Source organism: Alosa alosa, chromosome 20, assembly GCF_017589495.1.
Source record: "Alosa alosa isolate M-15738 ecotype Scorff River chromosome 20, AALO_Geno_1.1, whole genome shotgun sequence".
Classification (NCBI taxonomy): Eukaryota; Metazoa; Chordata; class Actinopteri; order Clupeiformes; family Clupeidae; genus Alosa; species Alosa alosa.
In genome coordinates this window covers 26,431,815-26,459,314 of record NC_063208.1, presented here as the reverse complement: position 1 = coordinate 26,459,314, position 27,500 = coordinate 26,431,815, and the positions used below count along the sequence as shown (strand labels likewise).

The window sequence follows — 27,500 nt, the reverse complement described above, 5'->3', positions numbered from 1 at the left end:
GGAGACAAGTCATACATTTTCATAGTGGCAGAGACCACCTCCTCCTCCTCCTCCACCCTCCTCCCAAAGCTCTGAGCGCCAGCTCATAAAACTCAATGGAGCAGAGTCGACGCTGTAGAATCACAAAGCTGCTTGGAAGCTGCCCGCGGTGCCAAACCTCACTCACCCCACCCCACACAGCACAACAGAGAGCAGACACACAGGGCAGGGAGAGAGAGAGGAGAGAGAGAGAGAGAGAGAGAGAGAGAGCTAGCTGCTGCCCTAACTACAAAGAAATCCGCTCTAACTTCTATCCAAAATTCCAATCTATATATCCAAAATTCTTTGAGATCGAAGATCACAAGAAAATTATATATTTATTAGGAGAAGAGGAAGATTGTGCAATACTAGCTGCACACTATTGCGACAGAAAGAGGAGGAGTGACCACTGCAACGCCACACACACACACACACACAGTGTATTGATGAAGTGTAAATGTTTGTATATGTTTGTTTGTTTACTTTTTGTAATTATCACTATTCCTGTGAGCGGCTTTGGCAATGCATCATATGATTTGTCGTGCCAATAACATATTTTTGAATTGAATTTGAATTGAGAGAGAGAGAGAGAGAATACGGCCAGCTGCACAGGCGGCAACAGATGAGCAGTTGTAAGATATTGGATTTTTACTACATGTGTGTTTATGCAGATCATGATTTTTGCGGGCTATTTAGAGAATGTTATGCTCCTCATGTTGATCTAGCTGAGTTGTCTGTAACAGCACTCGTGTCATAACTCATACGTTTAAAAAGAGTCATTAGTCACATGTGCATCATTGTATGGTTACAATATTTTCAAACTACGGATAAAAAATATGTGTGATATATTAATGTTATTTTTATCTCTGTCTACATCGTTCCTATTTGAATGTACTTTCAAGCATTAGAAGCCTCAAGCCAACACTGTGAGCTTGGCAACAATTAAAACCCCAGAAAGCCATTTCATTTGTTTGAATACCTGGTGGTCTGGTCCTCATTCACTCACTTAACACTAAAACAGTGGGTTGTAAGCAGGCAGGAAGAAGACTTTAAACACACTAGCTCTTTTTACACTGGCTTCTTATTGCACTGTTGTGTATTTATCACCTCTTCTTTTTACAAACAATGATGTGCTGCACTGACCCCCCCAGTCTACAGGTAATAAGTAAGGGATAATGGACGACACGGTGGTCTGTTCACAGAAGTTCATGCACGGTCAGGGTTGTAAAACGGCCCCGACGCGAAGCGGAACCTCGTAAGTGCATTAACTTCTGTGAACAGACCACCGTGGAGTCCATTATCCCGCTTATTCCACTGTTGCCACTTGCGTTGTGTTCGTTTCCTGTTACATTTTAAACGTTTTAATCGATAAAACTGTCTTGTTTGTAGAACTACTTTCTTCCGACACATACAGTATCAACTAATTTCTCAACTTGCAGGACAAACTGCCGTTACTAGTTCTAAATGGATGGTTGCTACGGCCAAAGGCCAGTCGTTAGTTCTATCTCTCCTATTGTCAAACGGGCGTATCCCTTTAGCTTTGAAACATCGCTATTTTACCTAGCCTGCTGTCATCCATCTAGCTGAAAGCCACCTCCATCATATGCTAAAATGTTACTATGTTCTGAACGTCTGCATTTTACAGCTCGAATGCAACGTGACGGTTCATTTAAACTTCACAACGAGTTCGGCGAATTAATATACAAGTGTGATACGGCCAAAAAATGGATCTACTTCATAGGTGTGAAAATAACATACGGTTAAATTATCATTCTAAATTACGTAGGACAATGAGAAATTCAACCAAGCAGTGGAATAATAAAGCATAATACAACACTCACCCCATAATAATTCAAAAGAAGTTCTATCTCGTTCCTTAGTTACATGAATGGTCTGCAATAACTATGTGCGTAACTTCCTAAGGTAAGATGCTTTTTTTATATAACAAATGACGTGACTTTGGGTCTGCAATGATGGCAGGCTATCTGAAAAGCTCACTGGGGCGACACTCTGCCATTACTGTTTAGGTGACTAAAAAGGCATACTGTAGGCTAATTGTCCCCTTGGAATTATAAGGGTCTATCTATGTTCTGCGTAGTTCTATTGAGCTTCAAAGTTTTAGAATTCCATAGAGTTATACTGATAAGCAGAACAAACCTCTTTAGACATAATGTCCAAAAATGCATACAACTACCAGAACCACTTACACTCATCATCTTAATTTGTCACAGAATAAGAATATGTCAATAACTCAATTTTCACAAATGTGTCAGATAGAACCTTATAAATCTAAGGGGCTGTAATGTTGTCTCTTCTTCTCTGGATTATTGTGGGACCTCTGCATATAAAGGCCTACTGTCACCAAATCTAATACAAAAGTAGTGTAAAGTAATGTGCCTGCTACACCAGATTATGGGTTCAGTTTCTATAGGGGGCACACGAACTGATAGACAGAATGTGATCTATGCTTGTAATGTAAGATAAAAGTGTCCGATAAAAAAATGTGGAATGTAGAAAGTATGGACAGAACAAAATCCCAGATGAAAAGGAGGACATATGTGGCCCTACCAGACAGACATTATCTCTTGCTCTCATGCTTCCTCTGTCCATCTCTCTCTCTCTCTCTTTCTCTCTCTCTTGATCTCCCATCTCTCTCTTTCTCTTTCTTCTCATCTCTCTTTTCATCCCATCTCTCTCTCTGTATCTCTCTCTCTCTCTCTCTGTTCACTTCTGAGCCAGTCCTCGTTGATGACAAACAATGTGGCTTTCAAATATTTCTGGTAAAGCATTAAGTGTTATGCTCACCTGGGGCTGTGTGTGTGTGTGTGTGTGTGTGTGTGTGTGTGTGTGTGTGTGTGTGTGTGTGTGTGTGTGTGTGTGTGTGTGTGTGTGTGTGTGTGTGTGTGTGTTGTGTGTGTGTGTGTGTCTGTGTGTGTGTGTGTGTGTGTGTGTGTGTGTGTTTGTGCTGCAACAGTCTTCTTACATGGGCATATGAACAGAAACAGTGGCCAGTGTCGTTACGCTGGGTGATCATAGGAGTGCGAGTGGTGGTTTTTGTGCTGGACCCAGGTGGCCATGCTGCTCTGAGACAGGCCGGGGCTGCCAAGGCACCAAGACTTCTCATAAGCAGAGATCAGAGGATCGGGAGGGAATGGGTTTCAATCCAGTTTCAGCCAGCAGGATTTTGGGAGGAGAGAGTGAGAGCCAGTGAGTGTGTTTCTTTTTTTTTCAAAGACGGAGGATTGTGTGTGTGTGTGTGTGTGTGTGTGTGTGTGTGTGTGTGTGTGTGTGTGTGTGTGTGTGTGTGTGTGCGTGTGTGTGTTGTGTGTGTGGGTGTGTGTATGTATTGTGGGTTGTGGGTTTGAAAGATGAACAGACATTCTCTGTAATGGAGAGCGAGGGTCTTTGCAATAGTGTGTATGCATGTGTGTGTTCATGTGTGTGTGTGTGCAGAGGGAAAATAACACTACTGGGCATTATCAGTGAGCTGCTATTGAAGCTTCCTTATTGATCTGAACCCAGTATCACTCTAATACCAGCCCACTGGCCCATGGGGGTGATCCACTGATCCTTACACACACACACACACACACACACACACACACACACACACACACACACACACACACACACACACACACACATATACTCACAAAGAGCTCACACCATCATATAGAACACACTCTTTTGTTTCCCCTCTTCCCTGGCTGTTTTAGTGGATGGTGGTTCGGTCGCTGTACCGCGAACGAGTGTTTTGTTTAAATCTCTATTTCTCACTTTATTTGTTTTTCCTTTCTTTCTATCTATTACTTTCTGCTGGAGTACTAAATATATTTGCTTGGTTTAGTTTTCTGGCAATAAACAGGGGCTTTTCCCCTAAAGTGACTGCCTCCAGTCTTTGTGCTGGAATCATGCCAGAGATTTTTGGTCAACTAACTCGGCGTCATGCTGTTAAAACAGCATCGGCAGCCAGTGTTGAGGATTGTAGTTTGGCTGCGGAGAAATTGTTGGTCATGAGAATATCGTTTCAGCATCTCGCATGAACAACGCTGGATAGTCTTTTTTCTTAAAGTCAGTTGAGTTTGCCAATCAGCTGACGGAGAATGAATGTGGGTGACAAATGGCGTTTTTACCTCTGTTGCCCCCTCTTTAACGCCTTCCAAGAAAGTCATTTTGTCTAATGTCCCCCATTCATTTCTGATGAGATTCTAGGACAAACACTGTCGCGCTTATGGCAAAGTGGTCTCAACAATTAAGAAAAATTCGTTCTGCAGTAAATCCCCGTTGTTGAAACATATAGTGTCCTTCAGGCGTTTCAGATATCTGAATAACAATGATGAATTGGACTTGACAATGAATGTGACTGTGTATAACTTTAATTATGCGATTTATGCAACAACTAGGGTTATGAAGTTTTGGTTGCGGGCAATTGGGGCATCTCGTGCGCGCGTGTCCTGATAAAAAGGATGACACGAATAATAGTGGAAACAATGAAAATAGCAATGAGTCTAGGGGTGATGTGGCAGAGGGAGCGTCTAAAGAGACCAACGAGCCTAGTGATAGCATTGGTGCTACTGAGGGGGAGGCTGCTGCTTCTGCTAGTGGGCCGGAGAGCCAAGCTCCTGATATAATGTTAAATTCATTCCAAGTGCATGGGAAAAATCACGATGTTAGATCTGCTGATGGGGAGGATCTTTCCACACTTTTGGGGGAGACTATCACTGATTCTCAGAACTGTCTGGAGAGCAATGATGATGCCATTAATGGGGAGGAGGTTTCCGCACTCATATAGAATTGACTGATAATGAGAGTGAAAGTGATCTTTCTGACTGTAGTGTAACCTGCAGCTTGCGACTAAACAGCTATCGCACTCGCAATTATAGAGTGGATGATATAAAGAAATTCCTTAAGGATACAAAACATTCTAGGAAGGTCCGGGTAGACAATTTTTTTCCTGATATTGAAGAGTTTATGAGCAAATCACGAGCATTTATGCGTGATGGTAGCATCTCCGATCAGGAGGGATTTTGTCTAAAAAAGATTCTCACGAAACTCAATGTTCTACTGAATGCTAAAGATGACAAATGTTAAACACCTTTTCCACTTGTGTCCTAGAATGGCTGATTGCATAGGTCATTATTTATTTTTTTATTTTTATTTATAATGATTGGTGAATTCGTTGTTGTTTCTTTAAATGTAAAATGGCTTAAGAGAAAAAATTAAGAGGCTCTCTGTTTTGAAACAATCAGACAGAATAAGTTTGATGTTCTCTTTATGCAAAGAAACGCACAGTGATCGTCTAATGCAGCTGCTTGGGCTCAGGAGTTTGATGGTCTGTCCATACTTAGTCATGGTACTTCTAATAGTGGTGGGGTTGCAGTTCTGTTTTCTAAGTCCTTTATTCCCATCACTTTTGATGTTGATGAAGTTATAGAGGGAAGACTTTTAAAGGTCAGAGCCCAGTTTTTTGTGTTTATTTGCATTTATGCTCCTACACTGGCAACAGACAGAATGCTGTTTTTAAATACTATTGGAAATGTTATAAGTAATTGCTGCTCAGAGGATATTCTTATCCTTGGAGGAGATTTCAATTGTACTGCACAAAATATCGATAGAAATCATGTTGAGCCGCACATGCCCTCTCATAGACAGCTTGTAGAGATTATGAAGTCCAATGATCTTAGTGATATTTGGAGGAACTTTCATGGTGGACAGAAGAATTATACTTGGGTACACTCATCTAATAATTGTTTGTCTCTGGCAAGACTTGACAGGTTTTATGGTTTCAAACATCAGCTTAGTCTATTCAGGAAATGTTCAATAATTCCAGTTGGCTTTTCTGACCATAGTTTGGTTGTCTGTTCTTTATTTCTAGAATTTGTAAAACCAAAAAGTGCCTACTGGCACTTTAATACCAATTTGTTGGCTGATGGCCATTTTAGTGAAGTCTTCCTTTTTTTGGGGGAATTTAGAACCACAAAATCCTATTATAAGTCTTTGCAGCAATGGTGGGATTGTGCCAAGGTACAAATAAAACAACTCTGCCAGGAGTATACAGCCAATGTCACAAAGAGCATAACACTCTCAATGAAAAAAATAGAAGAAGAAATAAACTTCAAAATCTGGCAGAACAAATGGGTGATCAGGCACCCACTGAAATTCTTAACTCAAAAAAGAAAACATTGGCTGACTTTTTAGAGTTGAGGGCACAAGTAGCTCTGGTCAGGTCCCGCTTCCAGAGTGTGGAGCTGATGGATGTACCATCAAAATTCTTTTTTAACTTGGAGGTAAAGAATGGCCAGAGGAAGTTCATACATGCTTTGAGGTCTGAAGATGGGAGAATCCTTTCTAATTCTCCGGATATACACAATAGAGCAGTCAATTTTTATAAGGAGCTTTATAAGAGTGAAAATCCACAAGATCAGGCGACTGACAAGGCTTTTCTTTGTGACCTACCTAAGGTATCTGAAGAGGCAAACACAGCCCTTGGAAGGGTGTTGACCCTAGAGGAGCTGGAGAGAGCCCTCCAGAGTATGGAGAGTGGCAAAGCACCTGGGGTGGATGGCCTGCCAGTAGACTTTTATAAGTCCTTTTGGCCAGAGTTGGGCACAGATGTGCTTGCTGTTCTGAGAGACAGCATCACCAGAGGGGGTGCTGCCACTGAGCTGCCCGTGAGAGCAGTGCTCACTTTATTGCCAAAAAGGGAGACCTGACAGATATAGGGTCCTGGAGGCGGTGTCAGTCCCTCTGCTCTGAATACAAACTGCTGTCAAAAGTTTTAGCAAATAGACTTGGGAGGTTTTGGAGCAGGTAATCCACCCTGACCAGACCTACTGTGTGTGCCAGGCAGATTGATTCATAACAATGTTTCCTTCATTAGAGATGTCTTCTATATTGGCAAATACTTCAATCTGGATTTTGGTGTGGTTTCAATTGACCAAGAAAAGGCATTTGATAGGGTTGAGCATAATTATTTGTGGAATACTTTGTCAGCCTGTGGTTTCAGCCTCAATTTTATTCGAATGATCAAAGCATTGTATTGTGACATTGAAAGTATTCTCAAGGTTAATGGTGACTTGTGCGCTCCTTTTAAGGTATACAGAGGTGTCCACCAAGGATGTCCCTTGTCGGGCATGCTGTATAGTCTGGCTATTGAACCTTTCCTTGTAAGGTTGAGGAAGGAGATTGTTGGAGTGAAAATCCCTAACTGTGATGATGTTTTTAAATTGTCAGCTTATGCTGACAATGTGGCTGTCCTTGTTAATTGCCAGAGAGATGTTGACACGCTTTTAAAAATTTGCAATGAATTTAAGGTTGTTTCTTCAGCAAAGGTAAACTGGTCAAAAAGCATAGCCTTGCTGGTTGGGAGTTGGGTGATTGGCGAACCTGGTCTGCCTGATGGCTTAGTTTGGAATAGGGTGGGTTTAAATACCTGGGTGTTTTCTTAGGTGATGATATTTTTTTATTCAAAAGAATTTTGATGGGGTAATTGAAAAAAAGTTAAAAAGGTCGCCTAGAGAAATGGAAATTTCTTTTCAGTATTACTTGCACAGAGTGTTCTTATTATTAACAACCTGGTTGCATCCTCTCTTTGGCATCGGTTGTAGCTTTGTGTGGATCCTCCTTCAAACCTGCTACCGAAGATTCAGTCAGTCCTGGTTGATTTTTTCTGGGACAATCTACACTGGGTACCTCAGAGTGTTTTATATCTGCCTAAGGAGGATGGTGGACATGGACTTATTCATCTACAGAGTCGAACTGCTGCCTTCCGTCTGCAGTTTGTACAGCGTTTTCTCACAGGATCACTACACTCAAGCTGGAAAGCTGCAATCTGTTGTATTTTACAACTTTTTGAAGGGTTGGGCTTAGATAGGTCTTTGTTCTGGTTTAATCCAAATAGAATCAATCTTAATTTGCTTCCTGCATTTTATAAGAATCTGTTTAAAGTCTGGTCTCTGTTTATAATACAACGCCCACGACAGACAAGCTCATTATTCTGGTTGTTAAAGGAGCCTCTGATTCATGGTTCTGTTCTTGATGTGAGTCAGGATTTGTCCCTGGAACCTACTTTTAAGCTTATCAGCTCTGGAGTTACAACCCTTGGGGATCTAGTTGGCTGGTCCTGATTTCAGTAATAGCCATACTTTAGCTCAACACTTAGGTGTGAAGTCCATTAGGAAGCAGCTACTTGGGAAATGGCGGTCTCTCCTAACTGGGGAGGAGATGCAATTGCTTGGAGATTATTTTGGGGAGGAGTGTAGTCCTGACTGCCATGACCCCTTTCCCAGATTTACTCTACTTCCAGATTTAACAGGTTGCACTGGTTGCTACTTACTCCCAGATGGTTTAGTTTTCCTGGGTCCTACAGCTGCAACTAGTAAATCAGTGTATAAACTGTGTGTTCTCTCCCTAAATAAAAGGTCTCTGGACAAGAGGGTGGATACACCCTGGCGTGAAGTTTTGCAGGTTGAAAATTATGTCAAACCACAATGGCGAGCGTTGTACAAGTCACCATTAACTAAAAAAGCTGGCGATCTACAATGGCGTATTCTGCATGGTGCAATAGCAGTGAATGCTTTTATTTCTGTTTTAAATCCAATGGTTGATCAGGGGTGCCCTTTTTGTTCTGTAAGGGAAACTGTATTCCATGCCTTTATGCACTGCCGGAGGCTCAGACCTCTTTTTGCTGTTTTGATGACACTTTTCATTTTTGGTTTTAAATATGTACAAAAGCATCGCTTCAAGTGTCAGCTCCTAAACTTTCTGCTTGGGCAAGCAAAGATGGCGAAATATGTTAGTCGTAAAAGGGAAGTTGAGCAGGATGTAGATGTTGATATCCTAATGGTGTTTCATTTTTATAAATCGATGAAGATTCTTGACGTTTTTGAGGAAAAATGGTGCTACAACAGCGTGATGTGTATTGTTGAAAATGATAAGCTACAGATTGCACATTACTTTAATTAACTTTCTGCTTTCGGCTCTGCGGACGGCCTCTGTTGGCTGCGCTGCGTGGCGCTGGGAGAGCGCTGATCCTTATCAGCACGAGCACATGAGAGCAGCGCCTGTGGGGATGCAACGCTCCCCCAGCCACAACAGACAATAAGAGAGGGAACAAGAGAAAGAGAGAGAGAGAACAAGAGAAAGAGAGAGAGAACAAGAGAAAGAGAGAGGTGGAGAGGGAGAGAGAGAGAGAAGAGGGAAAGAGAGAGAAACAGAAATGAGAGAGTGCATGGGAAACTGGGAGCCAAAAAAGAGATAAAAAGAAAGAGATTGAGAGGGAGATGGAGAGAGAATGATGGACAGACAAATACTAAACCATGTAGAATGTGGATTTAGTTCTATGGTAAGTCTTTAATAGAGGGATTTCCTATTGCAATACAATAAATGCTATTTCTGTCATGCCAATAAGCCTGCGGGGCCGAACTGATCACACTTGAATTCAATTACAGGGACTGTGGAGAGAGGGACGGGAGACGAAGAGTAAACACAATAAGAGATCAAGCAGATAGCAGCCAGACAGCAGACGAACGAGACAATGAGATAAACACAGAGAATTAGAGAGGCAGACAGACAGACAGACAGACAGACAGGCAGACAGACAGACAGACAGACAGACAGACAGACAGACAGGCAGGCAGGCAGGCAGGCAGACAGACAGACAGAGAGACAGAGACAGGGACAACAACAGGGATAGTCAAGGCAAGTTCATTTACATAGCGCAACTTTGGGCAATCCAAAGCGCTTTATACATGTGCAGATACAAGGTAAAAGAGAGGGAGAGGGAGAGAGAGTGAGAGTGAGAGAGGGAGAGAGAGTGAGAGACTAAATAAAGACTGATGGCAGAGAGCCCCATCCCCAGCGTAGACCCCGGGGCCCCCTCAGGCGGCGATGTGCCCAGAGAAGACTCTCCCTGTGGGGAGGTGCGGTGCTCTAAACCACCCTCTCCACACTCATCTGCTCCACTTACCTGCCTCATTACCTACGGCTGGCCCCGCCGCCTCCACTGGACAAACAAAGCAATCTGCCCTCCGTCTCTGCAGCCCCTTGCTCAACGTCACACACACACACACTCTCTCTCTCACACATACATACACACACACACACACACACACACACACTCTCTCTCACATACACACACACACACACACACACTCAAATGATCCCTTTCTCTCTCCCATTCTCTCTTACACTCCCTCACCCTTGGTCTCTCACTCATATTCTCTCTCTCTTTCTCTCTCTCCTCTCTCTCTCTCTCTCTCTCTCTCTCTCTCTCTCTCTCTCTCTCTCTCCCCCCTTTCTCTATCTCTCTCTCCCAAACCCAGCCATGCAGCACCTCAGTCATTTCCAGCATGAGATCTAAAGAGCCCTTGTGATAGTTATGGGGTCGTGAATTATAAACCGTCCTTAAACTCCCAAGCCCCATGACCCTACAATGAAGTACACAACTTTTACACACACACACACAAGCACGCACATACGCACGCACGCACGCACGAACGCACCAGTCAGTTGGTCATATCCCATAACCCCACCTGACGGTCCCTGAGCGGTTTATGGAGCGATTCTACACACAGGCATGAAACAGACAGGCCACCACCGGCCATCTACTGCAGCTGCCAGGACAGAGGAGGAGGAGGAGGGGAGGTGGAAAATCTCCATCAGACACACAGTGGGATGCAGAGGACAGCAGGAGAGAGAAAGAGTGCAAGAGAAAGAGAGAGAAATAGAGAGAGAGAGGAGGGTAGAAAGAGTGTGAGAAAAGGATGAGTGCTGAAGAAGCTGTGGTTCATCTACATTGATCCCAAAGAGGAGGAGCTGATCTTGGAGAAAGAGAGATGGAGAGAGAGAGATAAAGAGGGAGATGAAGAGGAGGAAGAGAGAAGAAAGGAAAGAAAAAAGTCCTCCCTCCTTTTCCTGGTGAGACTGCGGCGGTGGCTGTGGTGGTGGTGGCGTCTCGTCCACATTGATCCATCCGCGGACCCTGTAATCTCATTAAGCTCCTCTTGATTGATCCAGAGCGGCTCCCTGCACGGGCCAAGGTTACCGAAACAGGTGCCCAGCCGGCCACAGGCGCAGTAGCCAGCCAGCGGGGGGTCAGCCGCCAAGTGGGCCGTGATGATGTGATTGATGGTGTGGGCAGCCCCCCCGGACAGATGGCTCCGCCCATCCCTTCGTTCGCTCTAGCTCCTCACTCCTCTGTTCACTCGTTCACTCACTCCCTCGCTCCTTTTCTCTCTTTTCTTTTTGGCCAGGGCAAATGAGCGACTGCACCCAGAGATAAATCACAGGCTCTAACGAGGTGACATGGGGGCCAGGCGAGCATCATTAAGAAAAACCCGCGCAGTGATGGCCTCCGACGCCTGCTACGCTAACTGGGAGTTGACACCAATTTGTTTAACAGGTGCCGCACGTGTACATGTGTGTGTGTGTGTGTGTGTGTGTGTGTGTGTGTGTGTGTGTGTGTGTGTGAATAGGTGGTGAGATGCCTGGCACGCAAGAGTCGTTATTATTGGTCTCCTTGGTCCCCCAGAGAAAAGTGCCTATAAGTGTTTGCCAATAGAATTATTTTCAGGGGTAGGAGGACTTTGAAATGGCCATTTTGTGAAAATCCGATAACACAACTGGATGGAAGAATTGGTGTGATTTATAGCGGGTATTGAACATGATCCCTGGACGGCTAGCAGCTTGGTCTTAATTGCAGTAAACATCATGTTGTAGATATGAATCAGGCTGCAAGGATCTCATTTCTATTAAATCTCGCTAGGCTCCTGAGTCCACTCCTTTATTATGGCATATACTGTATGAGAGCACAAACAAACCAAAGAGGGCTTCAGAGAGCTCCCATCATGTGTGTGTGTGTGTGTGTGTGTGTGTGTGTGTGTGTGTGTGTGTGTGTGTGTGTGTGTGTGTGGTTGTTTGTTCATGTTAGTTTGTGAGGAGCATTTTTCTTTGTGCTGCGCTACGTGGTTGTGGTTGTGTATTGAAGCAAGTGGCCACATTATGCCTATACAAATACACACATATTCCCATACAAGTGGGTTTGAATAACGGTTTATGCCTGTAATTTAACCTAGATGGTGAATTATTAGCACTTTTATCTACAATATTTACATGTCCATGTATGTCTGCAAGGCTTTCTGTGTATTTCCAATTTGTGTGTGTGTGCAAGTGTGCGTGCGTATGCACATGTGTGCGCATGTGTATGTCTCTGTGTGTGTGTGTGTGTGTGTGTGTGTGTGTGTGTGTGAATATGTGCGTGTGTGTGTGTGCGTGTGTATGTGCTTGTGTGCGTGTGCGTATGCATGTGTGTCCATATGCATGTGTGTGTGTGTGTGTGTGTGTGTGTGTGTGTGTATGTGCATGTGTACAGTATGTGTATGTGTATGTGCTTGTGTGCATGTGCGTATGCATGTGTGTGCGTATGCATGTGTGTTCATATGGATGTGTGTGTGTATGTGTGTGTGTGTGTGTGTGTGTGTGTGTGTGTGTGTGTGCATGTGCATGTGCATGTGTATGTGCTTGTGTGCGTGTGTGTATGCATGTGTGTCCATATGCATATGCATGTGTGTGTGCATATGCATGTGTGTGTGCGTGCTCACCTGATACTCGCTGGGCCAGAAAGTGCTGACGGCCAGTTCCACCTGGTGCCACTTGCGTCCGTGCGAGCCGGTCACGTTCCACACGGGATTGCCCAGGGGCCCGCCGTTGACGCGCACAAAGACACGCAGCGTTCCGGGGCTGTGGCCGTCGCGGCTGTACAGGAAATAGCTGAACTGCACGCAGTGCGTGTCATTCTCGCTCAGGGAGCGCAGCAGCAGGTGGGCCCGGTGCCCCGCGGCATGCTGGGAAGAGTTCACCATCATGAAGGAGCCTGAGGTCAGAATAGAGAGAGAGAGAACTCCTTTAGTCACCAGGAAGAGACAGGCAAGGCAAGGCAAGGCAAGATTATTTATATACAGTAGCACATTTCACACATAGAAGTACTTCAGTGTGCCTTACATACATGACAGCAAATCAGAGTGAACAATCCCAATTGAAACCATAGATACAGATAGAGATCATAGAAATCAGAGGTAGAAATAAAGAGTAGTATTGAGTGAACTGAAAAGAGAGATAGAGAGATAGAGGGATAGAGAGAAGAGAGAGAGAGAGATAAAGTTCTGTGTTTTGCCAACACTGTATCTAGACATTCAAGGTAATAAAAGAATATTTGACTCTGAAAAAAACAACATTTATAAGAGAAGAGGAAGAGAGAGGGATGACAGAGCCATAGAGAGAGAGAGAGGGGGAGAGAGAAAGAGAGAGAGAGAAAGGGAGAGAGAGAGAGAAACAGAACAGACGGGGGTCAGCAGGCTGCCGTGCTCAACAAGACGCTCGCTGTCAAGACGCCCATCTGCCTGAGTGGACCCCCCTCTCTCTGGGGTAGCCACCCCTGCCAAACGGCTTCTGAACTTGGTGAACGACCTCTGACCCTGCCAGGGAGAACCAAACCGCCCACTGGGAGAAATCAGGCTGACGGATGTGGCCCCACGCTTTGGTTGTGTGTGTTTGTTTGTGTGTGTCTCTGTGTCTGTGTGTGTGTGTCTGTGTGTGTGTGTGTGTGTGTGTGTGTGTGTGTGTGTGTGTGTGTGTGTGTGTGTGTGTGTGTTGTGTGTGTGTGTGTTGCTTCTGAAGTGGCCTTGGTGTTCTGAAGCAGTCTAAAGGAGAAACTGCAGGTATTAACATGATCTTTGTGTGTGTATGTATATGTGTGTGTGTATGTCTTTAATTGTGTGTGTGTGTGTGTGTGTGTGTGATTGTGTGTGTGTGTGTGTGTGTGTGTGCATGTGTGTGTGTGTGTGTGTGTTTATCTACAAAGGTAAAGGTATGGCAGCAACACAAACATTCTGACTTGACACTTGACACATATCTTGAGGGAATCTGTTTGAGTGTTTGTTTGTGTACGTGTCTGCCTCTGTGTGTGTGTGTGTGTGTGTGTGTGTGTGTGTGTGTGTGTGTGATCAGCGTCTTGCCCCCCATAACATGTCTCTCTCCCTGGACGTGTTTACGTGTCTGAGTGCCACTCTGAGAGCGCTGTGCTCCTTTCGGCTGTGAGCCTCTACAGTCTCAAGCACCAACCCAACACAACACAGGGATGAGAAGGGGTCTGCTAGAAAGAGTGAAGAGAGAGAATGGCGCGCAATAAAAAAGAGAATTAAGCCCAAAAACAAAAACAAGCAAAAAAACATATAAACAAACGAGACACAACAAGAGCTTTGTGCTGTGATTTGCCAAAGGGATTCCAAAAACGCCTGGAGGAATGCAAACCACCACCAATGTTGGAAAAGACTAGATGAGGACTAGGGCCCAATCCTACTTCCATCTCAATTAAAGGTAAAAGCCACTTTGGCCTATGGGTACTGTCTACATGCATATACATAACCTAGTCTTTAGAACACACTGTATACATGCATAAATACATAACCCAGTCATTAGAACACACTGTATACATGCATAACCCAGTCATTAGAACACACTGTATACATGCATATACATAACCCAGTCATTAGAAGACACTGTATACATGCATAAATACATAACCCAGTCATTAGAACACAGTAATTACATACATAACTCAGTCATTAGAACAGTGTATACATGCACATAACCCAGTCATTAGAACACAGTGTATATTTGCACATAACCCAGTCATTAGAACACAGTGTATATTTGCACATAACCCAGTCATTAGAACACAGTGTATCTTTGCATATACATAAACCAGCCATTAGGACACAGTGCGGCAAATGCCTAAAGCCTCCTTAATGCGCCTGGTCTCGACTGAGTCAGCTATTGATCACGCTGCAGAGCCAATCCCCTCTGTGACTCCCAGATCTAAGAGGCCAATCACTTACGCGCCTCAGTCCAGATGGGGAAGCAATTGTTTCTAATGCAGGGCGCCCCTGAGAGAGGGAGCCAGATGTTTTGCCGTGTAATTTTGTGGAGAGGGGTGGGGTGCATTGTGGGTAGTGTAGTCTACAGGGGGTGTGATCAGAGCAACTGTGCTTGTGCTTTTGCCCTGATAGGGGCTTGTCATTAATCACAGTGACATGGTTATTAGGCGGTAATGACAGCTGGGAGAGTAGTTAAAATCAAGTGGAGAGGGAGACACACGCACACACACAAAATGATTTACACACATATACACACACATGCTCCAAGCAACCAGCGCAGTGACGCATACTTGATCATCTATGTCTCTCTCTCTCTCACACACACACATACACACAATAACACTTTTTGGGGAAGACATATGCAGATGAACAAACACACACACACACACAGACACACACACAGAGACAACTTGCCCGTAGCAACTACGTGACGTGTTGCTTCATTATCTCTACTACTTCTACTGTCCTCTCTCTCACACACACATACACACTGAACACTACACCCATGAAGATAAACCAAACACACGCACGCACGCACACACACACACAGTAAAATAAATTATGGTGACCTTCCCAGCAGCCCCTCCCTCTGCATTGGCAGGTACAGTTATTAACACAATGCCTTAGGGAACCCAACTCAAACGCTTCTGTCAGCACTATGTATGTGTCACATACAGTATACCCATATTCACAGACACAGACACACACACACACACAGACACGCAAACTAGCTCCCAAACCCCCCCACACACACACACACACACAAACACTGACAAGCCATACGCACAGAGTCACTCCCAGCTGCCATACAGAATTGCAGCCAGTGGACATCACATATACACAAGCACACACACACCAAGTCATAAGAGCATAAGTAAGTCCTGCGCTGAGACATCAACCTAAGTTTCCAAGAGGATACTGTACCGTCATTCTCATATGAGTGACGGCCATGACTAACCATGTGTACGTAAACAAACACACACACACACACACACACACACACACACACACACGTCACACCCACATACTCACACACACACACACACACACACACACAAACACACACATACACACAAACACACACACAAACAAAACAATACCCAGAGGAATAGGTGATGTGTGAAGAGCTTTTTAATTGAGGTTGTGCAGCTAGGAAATAATCAAACCGATAGAAATAGCTAAATTTAGAGGAGATGTTGTTTCCTCTCTCCTCCATTTCCCTGGTGGCATAGAGTAAACAAGACTCTCTGTGGGGTTTGAATTTGTGAACGAGAGGGATCGTTTTATTCTCCACAGAAACCAACACACACAGATATGGATTAAATCTCTGTCTGGTGTCTGTCTGTTTCTCTCTCTCTCTCTCTCACACACACACACACACACACACACACACACACACACACACACACAGACAGACACACACACACATGTATTATTATGTAGCCATGTGGAACGAGGCCGCTATTACAAAGTGCACTGGCATGATTTCCAACTTTTTTTTTCTTTCTTCAAAATGTAGTTTTGTCAATCATTCAAATATGTCCCACAGCCCCCGGTAAGTCCGGCTTAAAATAGCCCTAATGCTAGCTCATATCCCGCTAGTCACGTCACATTTGTATGGAGCACACATCCACCACAACAAACCCTGGAGCTCAACTAAGCGCTCTCTCCCTCTCTCTCTCTCTCTCTCTCTCTGCCTGCCAGGCTTAGTCACTGGGAGACCAATATCAGCAGATGTGAACCAAGGTCCTAATTGGTGATGGCACCCATTTTCCATTTCTGACAGCCTCTCCACTGCTGGCGAAAGGGAGTGTAAAATAGGACTGTGCCATATCTTTGACACACACTTGAATGTTTTGCTCTCCCACTCTGGTGGAACTTCTCCCTGGACGCCCACCCAGGAAGTTGACATGGGGATAACATATGAGGCTCCATATCTGGGTCATATCATTGTGTGAGTATCTCAGTCAGTACACTTCTTGGATTGTCCATTCGCCACACACACACACACACACACACACACACACACACACACACACAGACACAGACACACACACACACCAGTGGAAGAGAGAGACTCCCTGAGGCAGGAGTAAGCTATTGGGGGATTGGGGCCAAATTCAGTTTTTGCCCCACAAGGTGGCAATAGGAGTGGGCCCCCGGGGGGTAGTAACTTGATATACACCCGAGGCGACCGTGACAAGTCCTCTCCTGCCAAACAACCGTGGTGTGTGTGTGTGTGTGAGTGAGTGTGAGTACGTGTGTGTATATCTGGCACACTGGGCTACCAATATCGTTTAACACACTTCTGGTTAAAGACCACAGAGACACAGATGGCGAGGCGATATCCTTGCAGATTGCCCATCAAGATCTTCATGCCTTATGGGAGGCTGTTTGTAGTCTGACCAAGATGATTCACGTCCACAGGAGACACCATCTAGTGGTGGCACCAGGTCAATACACATGTGTGCTTGAGGCCAGAATGAAGATGACCTCCAGATCGGTTTCATAAATTCAATTTTTGAAACATTTCAGGCCATCATTCTTCCACCTCATAGCACCTATGGGAGGAGAAGGTAACGGGTGGGGTGTGTGTTTCTCCGAGTCTCAGGACTCTTGGGGAAACACGTTTAATGAATGCAATCAAACTGATTTATGCTTTAATTAAGGCAAGGCTAATGATAATAATAACTCCGTGATGTGGACGTTAACTGGATCTGAATGCCAATCTTTGTTAGCCCCTCTGGCATATAAAAAAAGAAGAGACAAAGAAAGTAAAGGCCGAGAGAGAGAGAGAGAGAGAGAGAGAAAGGACAGAGAAAGAGAGAGAGAGAGAGAGAAAGGAAAAAGAAGAGAGAGAGAGAGAGAGAGAGAGAGAGAGAGAGAGGGTGGAAAAGAAGGTAAAAGGAGACAGGAAACTCTGCTAAAAATACACGGTGCGGAAAAATTCTCCATAAATCCATAAAAGCAGATAAGGCCACATCTATTTTCCCCGTGACCCTGCCAAGGACGAGGGAACAAACATTAGGAGATTAGGAGGGATGTGGCGTATGTGTGTGTGTGTGTGTGTGTGTGTGTGTGTGTGTGTGTGTGTGTGTGTGTGTGTGTGTGTGTGTGTGTGTGTGTGTGTGTGTGTACAGCGGCGGTGGCAGCGGCGTGCTGAATTCATATCGGAGCACGGAGCACAGACCCCTGTGACACAGGTCTGTCCAGATTTATCGACTTTACACACAGCACACACACGCAAGAGAGAGAGAGAGAGAGAGAGAGAGAGAGAGAGAGAGAAAGGTGTAGGGGAAAGAAGGAGATGGGGGAGTGAAAGACAGGGAGAGATAGAAGGAGGAAAGGTGGGAGCGAGAGATATGGGGAGTGAAAGAGAGATAGAGAGAGAGAGATGGGGGTGTGAGAGAGATGGTGAATCAGTGTGTGTGTGTGTGAGAGAGAGAGAAATGTGTGTGAGAGAGATAGAGAGAGAGGACACCCAGTAAGATAGATGGGTACAAACACAGACACAGAAAAAGCAAATGGGTTCTGTCCATACAGGAAAACCCAGAACGGCCAGAGAACGAACGACTGAGACAGAGAGGAAGATGGGTGGAGGGAGAGAAAGACAGAGATGGAGAGAAGTGAAAAGATAAAGATGAAACAAATAGTACAGAGTACAGTGAGAGTAGGGAGGGAAAGGCAAGAGAGAAACAGAGAGAGAGGCAAAGAGGTAGAGGTAGAGAGAGAGAGAGAGAGAGAGAGAGAGAGAGAGAGAGAGAGAGAGAGAGAGAAGGAGGGACAGGGACAGAAACAGACAGAGATAGAGAGATAGAGAGAGGAAGAGAGGGAGGAAGAGAGGGAGGAAGAGAGGGAGGGAGAGAGGAAGAGAGGGAGGAAGAGAAGAAGAGAGGGAGAAACATGGGGATGAGAGAGAGAAACAGAGATAGATAAAGGAGGGAATGGGCTGAAAAAGAAAGAGATTCAGAAGAACAAGCACAGACACAGAGTAACAGACAGACATGTGCATCATGTGCCGTGTATGCAGAGAGAGAAACATAGGGAACGAGAGACATACAGTAAGGCAGAGAGAGGTGGAGAGAGAGGGGGAGGAAAGAAAAGGAGGAGTGGTATGTGAAGGAGGGCAGTGTGATACGGTGGAGGCAGAGGAAGCCTTTATCTTCATATTCTCTTGTTATCCTCCTTTAAGCTTTTCCACCTCTACAATCATCAATAATACCATTCTCCCTCTGGTGAGCAAGGGAGGGCACAGAGACACGAGAGAGGGAGAGAGAGAGAATGATGGAGGGAGAGAGAATAAAGGAGGGAGAGAGAATACAGGAGGAGAGAAAGAGAGAGAAGGAAGGAGAGAAGGAGGGAGAGAGAGAGAAGGAGGGAGAGGGATCAGACACAGGGAAAAAATATAAAGACAGAGACACATGCGTCATCTGAATCAATGTCTCAAATCGATGCGTTCAGTCTCCTCTAAATGACAGTTAGCATGCGGGCTATCTGCTTAATAAATATGCCCGCACACACTCACAGCTGACTGGCCTGAGGCATTGTGTGTAGAGGGCCACACACACTCCCTCTTCAATATGTCTTTCTTCTGAAGGCAGGAAGTATTTCCCCTAAAATCCTGTCTTCGCACTCACATCACTTCCACTCATGTATTCATATACTGTTGATGTGTTCCCATACACCACTAGATTCACACCAGACGACATCTTAAGGGCAGTAGCGGTCGACTGGTAGGGAAAATGTGAGAACTCATTTGTCATCTCTCTCTCTCTCAAATTCAAATTCAAAGGGGCTTTATTAGCATGACTGTTTGGTACAGTGTTGCCAAAGCTAGTGTTACAAATAACACAGTAGTATCACAAGGAAAAGAAGACAGAGATACAGCATACAATGTAGAAACATGTGAGCACAAATAGACAGTAGTAGAATGATAGGTAGGTGTGTGTGTGTGTGTGTGAGAGAATGAGAGGTGTGTGTGTGTGTGTGTGTGTGTGTGTGTGTGAGAGAGAGAGAGAGAGAGAGAGAGAGAGAGTGTGTGTGTGTGTGTGTGTGTGTGTGTGTGTGTGTGTGTGTGTGTGTGCACATGTGAGAACATATGCTTGTGTGCATATGTGTCTGTTTGACACTAGGTTTACTTTAAGTCATGTCCCTCAGGTTGTGACATTTTAAGACATATTGCCAGGGCAGCAGAGGGCCCTTCACCAAGAAGTATGGCCATTTTATCATTGCCTTCAATGTATATAAAATTTGGTATGGTTTGCTGTAAGTTTATGATAAAGGTCTGTCTGAACATGTCAAATTTTTCACAGTGAAGAAGAAAGTGCTCCTCTGTCTCAACCTTCTCTGCCTGACAGTGACCACACATATCCTTTTGTTCTCTTGGCAGCCAGGTTTTTCTGTGTCTGTCTGTTTCTATTGCTAGGTTGTGGTCACTAAGCCTCCATACTTGGTCAGATATGCCCTCTGTTTTCAGATTCTGACAGAGCTTAGATACTCTGCCAATTCATATTCTCTTTTTAGGATCAGATAGGAATTCATTCTACTTTGGTTGGTAGTTTGGTTTGTCCAATGCTCTAAATATTCTTCTTTTGCTTGATTCATTATGTTGTTGACTCTAATTGATGTTTGGGAAGCAGCGCTGGACTGAGCTTGATTTTTATTAATTGTTGTTATTGAGTTAGTTAACTTCAGTACCAGCTGGCTCAGAGGACACTTTTCAGGGTTCATCTCCTGGTTTTCAATGCCTCAAAATGGAGTGAGTTCTTAGGACTGCTGTTCAGGTGCATCCAGAATTTTAAGGATCTTTTTCTGAATAGGTAATGCCAATGGAAAACGACCTAATTCTGCCCTACATGCATTGTTGGGTGTTTTGATTGAACTTTTAGCATTGATTGGCAGAATTCTGCATGTAGGGCTTCATTGATGCTTGTCCCACTTTGTGTAGTAGTGCATGCTGAGTGGACCCCAAACCTTGCCTTCCATATAGCTAAATAGGCAGGATTATGCTGTCAAATATTTTGCACCAGATTGTAATTGGGATGTTTATTTTGTGAAATTTTCTTTATTGCGTAGAATGCCCTTCAGGCTTTTTCTTTTAGTGCATTTACTGCCATACTGAAACTTCCTGATGCAGTAATTACTAGACCAAGGTAAGGGTACTGCATTGTGTGCTCTAGGACGGTGCTACCTAGGCTGAACCTGTATCTGTGTTCCTGACACCTGGGCTTTTTTTGGAAGATCATAACTTTGGTCTTCGTTGGATTTACTGTCAGCGCCCATGACTGACAGTACTGCTCCAGCAGATCTAGGAGCTGTTGCAGTCCCTGTTGTGAGGGGTAATAGAAGAACCAAGTCATCGGCAAAAAGCAGGAATTTGACCTCTGTTTCTTGGAGTCTGAGTCCAGGGGCTGTAGACTGTTCCAACTGCACCGCTAATTCGTTGATGTAAATATTGAATAATGTTGGACTCAGACTACAGCCCTGCCTCACTCCTCTATTTTGTGTGAAAAAATCTGTTCGTTTTTGTCCAATTTTTATACTGCATTTACAATTTGAGTACATTGATTTAATTCAATCGAAATTTTTACCCCCTACACCATTTTGCAAAAGTTGGTAGTATAATCCGTCATGCCAAATCGAGTCGAATGCTTGTTTGAAGTCTACAAAGCAAGCAAATATCTTTCCATTTTTTTTGTCTTTTACATGTTTATTGATTAGGGTGTGCAGGGTGTAAATGTGATCTGTTGTGCGGAAATTTTTAAGAAATCCAATTTGAAGGGTACAGTACATTTGAAGGGTATTGTGTTCATTAAGGAAGGTTTGAATCCTGTCATTCAAAATACAATTAAATACCTTCCCCAGATTACTGTTCACACAGATACCTCTGTAGTTATTTGGGTCCAATTTGTCACCACTTTTATAGATTGGGGTAATAATCCCTTGATTCCAGGTGTCAGGAAAATAGCCAGAACTAAGGACAAGATTGAACAGTTTGAGCACAGCTTTTTGTAATGAGGGGGTGCTGTATTTTAGCATCTCAGTTCTGATGCTGTCAGGACCACATGCCTTTTGGGTTTTAGTGATTTAAGATTTTGTGCCAATTCTTCTATTGAGATGGGGTAATCAAGGGGGTTTTGATTGTTTTTAATAATAGATTCTAAATTTTGTAGATTTTCTTTATATGGTTCTGATTTGGGTTTAACTGTCCAGATGGTATTTCACTGTACAGATTTTTGAAGTACTCAATCCATGTTGTTTCATTTTGAATAGGTAGGGCCGATTCTTGTGATTTGGTTGTGCTCAAATTATTCCATATCTCCCAGAACTGGTTGTTGTTAATGGAGTCTTCAATTTGGTGTAGAATTTGGTTAGCATGCTTTATTTGTTTTCTGTTAATTGTGTGTTTGAAGTTTTTCAATGTTTCACAATATTTAATTCTAAGGGCTGTGTTTTCAGGCTGATGGTGTTTTAGGTTTGACAGAGGTCTCAACTGTTTTCGAATACAGTCAGGCATTCAGAGTCAAACCAATCATGATCTTGATTTTTCTTTTTCTGTTGGATTTTCCTTACTAGTTCAGTACTGTTGGAAGATCATGTTCAGCTCTTTCACAGCCATATTTATACCAGTTGCATTGTTAGTGAACTTTTTATTAGTAAAATTAGTAATATGTTCAGCTAATTCAGGTGAGTTTAGTGCCTGTGTAAATTTTTCTGAGCTGTTTGGAGTCCATCTGTAGGTCAAATTAAGTTTATACAGCTTATTGGACTCTGTGTTTGTGTTTCTGGATTCAGAAATCATTTTCAGAAAGACATTAGTTTGATTATGGTCAGAAAGAGCAGTTTGCTGCCTGACAGTGAATGCATTGAAGGAGGAGGGGTCCATGTCAGTGATTGCAAAGTCAACTACACTGCTTCCAAGAGATGAACAACATGTGAACCTCCCTAAAGAGTCCCCTTTTGTCCTGTCATTAAGTATATACAGGCCTAAGGCTTGACAGAGATGCACTAACTCTCTACCACTTTTGTTTACAACAAGGTCTAGGTTGTTTCTTTGGTTGAGGTATGGTGTGGTATATGGGGTGATTCTACCAAACACATGGCTATTGCCTTGTGGGTCGGTTTGGTCAGGCATATTTCCTGTCCTTGCATTAAAATCGCCACACAATAGCACATTGTCTTGGGCTTGGAAATGGCTTGTTTCAGTTTGAATTGTGTGGATAAGCTCCTCATTAAAATAAGGAGAGTCTGCTGGGGGGGCATATGCTGCGCATAGGTATGTGTTTTGTTTTGATATGCCAGTCTTATTATCAATCCAGCAGTGAGATTTTCCTGTTGTGATGACTGATATGTGTTTGGCAAGACTCTCCCTAAACCACACCAAAAGTCCTCCTGAATCTCGACCACGTCTTACAGTTTTCACTTTGTGGGAGGGTATTATTATTTCCCCATAACCCGAGGGACAGCCAGTTGGCGTGTCACTACCACACCATGTTTCAGTTAATATGAGAATATCAACATTTAGGAAACATTTCAAGAATTCAGGGTCCACACTCTTCAGACCAAAGGTTGATGAGTAAAGACCCTGAATGTTCCAGCAACTAATAACAAATGAATACATGTAAACAATCTGATTGGACCATTATGAAACAGAAATCTAAACAAGAAAATGACAAAAATGTCAAAAAGGTGTGAAGCTGGGTGTAGTGGGGTTACGGCCTAGGGCAGCATCTTTGAGGATCTTTGCAAAAGATCGCGCGCCATTCTTGTGATGTACTCCATCGTACATATCATGAAGGCTGATGGTAGGGTTATGTGCCAGGTATACGTTGGGCAGGGTGGCACACCTCCTGCTGACTTCAGCGTTGATCCCGTTGATGAGATGCGGGGCTGTGTCATGACGTGGAAGCAATGTTGACATCACAATGCGTGACCTAGGAAACTCCCTGCTTGCTCTTTCTGCCACTCTCTTTATGGCTTCAGCTGTGCCACCCTTCAATGAATGGAGATCATTTGTGCCAGTGTGTATGATGATACACTGGGGGTCTCCAAGAAGTTCCTTCCTCAGGAGCTGCTGTGCATGTTGTGTGGTACTGCAGGGCCTGACTGTCGCCTTGTGCACAGGGAATAGCCGCTGTAGATCCAGGAACCGCCTGTTGGAATCCATGAGGACGATGATTTATTGGCTGTGTACAGTACTTCCTGCTTGTTTAAACCAAGGTCCAGGGCAGAGGATGGCGTGGGTTGAGGGGAGGGGTGTTTGACAGGGCAGGATGGTGTGGTGAGTCGTGAGGGGGGAGAGGACTGGCTGGGTTGATGCTGAGGAGGGGGCTGGGAGGGGTTCAAGAGCTGGTCCTTTAGATGCTGTAGTTGTGAGGGCCCTCTCTCTGCTTACACTGTCGTCTTTTATTTTTGCCATCTGTGCACAGAGACTGTAGTTTTCGCCCTGTACCTGCTTGAGTAGCTCTCTGAGCTCAGTGATGGTGTTTGTGCTTTCTTTCTTCAGGTTTTGCATCTCCTCTCTTAGCTGTTGGAAAGTGCTGCTGCTTCCTATCTGGACTCGCATTTGTTCCTTGAACTCTGTGTAGTCCACTTCTAGCTGAGCAAGGCTTTCTGCTAGTTGCCTGTTACTAGGTAGCAATGGAGAGGCTGTAATATGTGTAGGGGGCAGCAGTTCAGGCTCCTACACATCGAAGTCCAGAATTTTAGCAGTGTCGGGACTGTTTTCCTTTTCAATTTGGTATCTGAGTGAGGGAAAGGTTTTTTCGAAAGATAGGAGGTTTTCTTCGTTTCCTTGAATTAATACTGTGCCTTTAGTATAATATGGGATGAGATCTGGGTCATCAGTATCAAGGGTTTCATCTTTGCAGACCGTGAGCCTTCCCCCTGATGAAGATGTCAGTTTCTTTAAGTAGTCCTCTTTAGCAAATTCGTATTGTTTTTAAAATAAAAAAGTGATAATATTATGTTTTATATCTTTGAAAAGATACTGAAGAAATGTGTTTAAATAAACTGAGTAATTTTTGGTCCAATATCAGACGTTTTTCAGGAGCTCATTTTGCCCTTGATCCTAGTCTTAGAATTCCGGAACTCTCTCTAACTCTCTCTCTCTCTCACACTCTCCATGCCTTTTCTATACATCTCTCCACCTCTTTCAGTTCTGTGATATCGAATGATCTCTGCCTCTCTCTCTCTCCCTTTTTCCTTTATCCTTGAGAGTTCTGTGCTATTCAGCAGTTTGACGCATTCCTGCTGGTCTGTGTTGGTATTTATACAAGCGATGATGCAGATTTTGCCATTTACAGAGCAGCGCCACAGTGCTAACGCTACCCTAACACCACACAGGAAAGAGACACTCTGTAATGCCACAGTGCTAACGCTACCCTAACACCACACAGGAAAGAGACACTCTGTAATGCCACAGTGCTAACGCTACCCTAACACCACACAGGAAAGAGACACTCTGTAATGCCACAGTGCTAATGTTACCCTAACAACACACAGGAAAGAAACAATCTGTAATGCCCGCTGGTCCATACACCACAACACACCACACCACAACACAGCACCATCCCATCTCCAGTTTTCTACTTTCCACAGACAGTGAGAGGGCAAACGCTCCATCAGTGAGTTGGATGATCCTTGGGGATTCTCACAGGGATTGTGTGTGTGTGTGTGTGTGTGTGTGTGTGTGTGTGTGTGGGGGTGTGTGTGGTGTGGTGTGTGTGTGTGTGTGTGTGTGTGTGTGTGTGTGTGGGGGGTGCTTTGTCTTTGTCTAATGATGTCTTTATGACCATAGAGTGTAGTGGCTTCTCAAAGACTCTTTAGACATGATGGTGAAATTTCAGGGGTAGGGGAGAAAAGGGAGAGATGGAGAGAGAGAGAGAGAGAGAGACAGAGAAAATGGAGAGAGAGAAAGAGAGAATTCTGAGCTTCTGTGATCTCAAAGGCTAAGACGAAAAGCCTTATCATCTTTCAGAGTCCTCTGAAGGAATGTGTTGTTCAAATACACACACATATTCCTACAGTCACACACACACACACACACACACACACACACACACACACACACACACACACACACACACACACACACACACACACACACACACATACACTGTACACACAGAGGTGAGTCTGCAAAAGCCCATACAGACACATGCTGAGATGAATAGGTGGGTGAGGGGTTTTAGGGCACCAGAGATCAATAGTGCCTTACTTAGCAAATACTGCCAAGTCTCTCAACAAACAATGCTCATGGCAATCCGTCTCATACTTCTCTAGCCAAAAAAAAAACAAACAAAAAAAAAACATAAATATCCTTTAGGCAGAATATCACTAAAATGCTGATTGAATATAAACTTTTTTAGGGCTGGGCTTGTAGGCAAAGACCCAAATGCAGACCAGAAACTTTGCGTAGTTCAGTTTTATTTTTACAAGCAGCTAACAAAAGAGGCAAAGCACAAGAGATACAATCCAAAGGGACGAGGTCAAACGCAAAAGTTCCAGAAAGGGCCAAACACAAAAGATCCAGGCTGAGTATCCAAAACAGGCAACATACAAAATCCAAGCAGAAACAGGCAGAATATCCAACAGACACAAAGTTCTCCAAACCAATCAGATACAATCTGACAAAGAACAGAAAATAAACTGAACTTAAATACTAGGAGGTCAGATCATTGGGCGAGAATAAATCAATAGATAATAATGGTGCGTTCATGCCATCTGGGAATATCAGGGACCACCCCCCGTGATTACGCTGATTTTCTCACTGTGAGTGTTCATGTGTTTTGCCGTTGGAATGTGTGGAAAACATAGATGCCACAACAAAGGTTAAAGCATATGCTCACTAATCTGAAATAAACAACTGTATTTGCTTAAAGACATGGTATAAGACGCTTGTGAAAGAAGGACATGCAACTTTCAAGTGACAAAAACAGCAAATTCCCAAGTTCACATTAAAACTGTTGTACATGAAAGTCCACAATGGCTAAAAATGAACTACAACATGATGACAAAAGTGACGACGAGCCCCTAACTGGGCAACTCCAAAATCTTTCCCCAGTTTCCCACCTCTTATTCCAATATGAAGTGACGTGAATGATGATGTTATCACTGGAAAAAAAATGTTTTTCCCATGCACATGAACGCACCGCAAGCAGACTGATGAACGGGAAAAAACAGGGAGTGGCACAAGAGTTGAAGGTGGGATTTAGGCCACAACAAAGGCACATGGCATCAAAACCATAGATATTAGAAAGCTAGATACCCCATTGTCCGTCGAGTTCTGATGGATTTCCCCTGGGGTTCATAGGAAAGGGACCTGAACATGTTGCAAGGCTTTACCAATACAGCCACAGAGAGAGCAGGAGCTGACAGGCTATTGGCCAGAGGAGGAAGATAAGTGGAACACTACTTCAGGTTTTACTCTAGATGTTTCCTGAACTATATATCAATAATTCAGACACAGTCAAGCACATGAGATCTCTGACCGCGATAAATTCTGTGGATGACAGTGGTGGAAGGGTTGGGGGGTTATATTAACTTTCA

The 27,500-nt window shown here is 44.0% G+C and overlaps 1 protein-coding gene across 1 annotated transcript in view; it reads right to left on the bottom strand.

Annotated features, from left to right (window-relative positions):
* Positions 1 to 27,500, bottom strand: part of ptprua (protein tyrosine phosphatase receptor type Ua) — a 221,445-nt gene that overhangs the window by 98,835 nt on the left and 95,110 nt on the right. Inside the window, exon 4 of the mRNA XM_048229546.1 lies at positions 12,618 to 12,889. Within this exon, the coding sequence (XP_048085503.1) occupies positions 12,618 to 12,889 (272 nt within the window). The remainder of the gene's footprint in view (positions 1 to 12,617; positions 12,890 to 27,500) is intronic.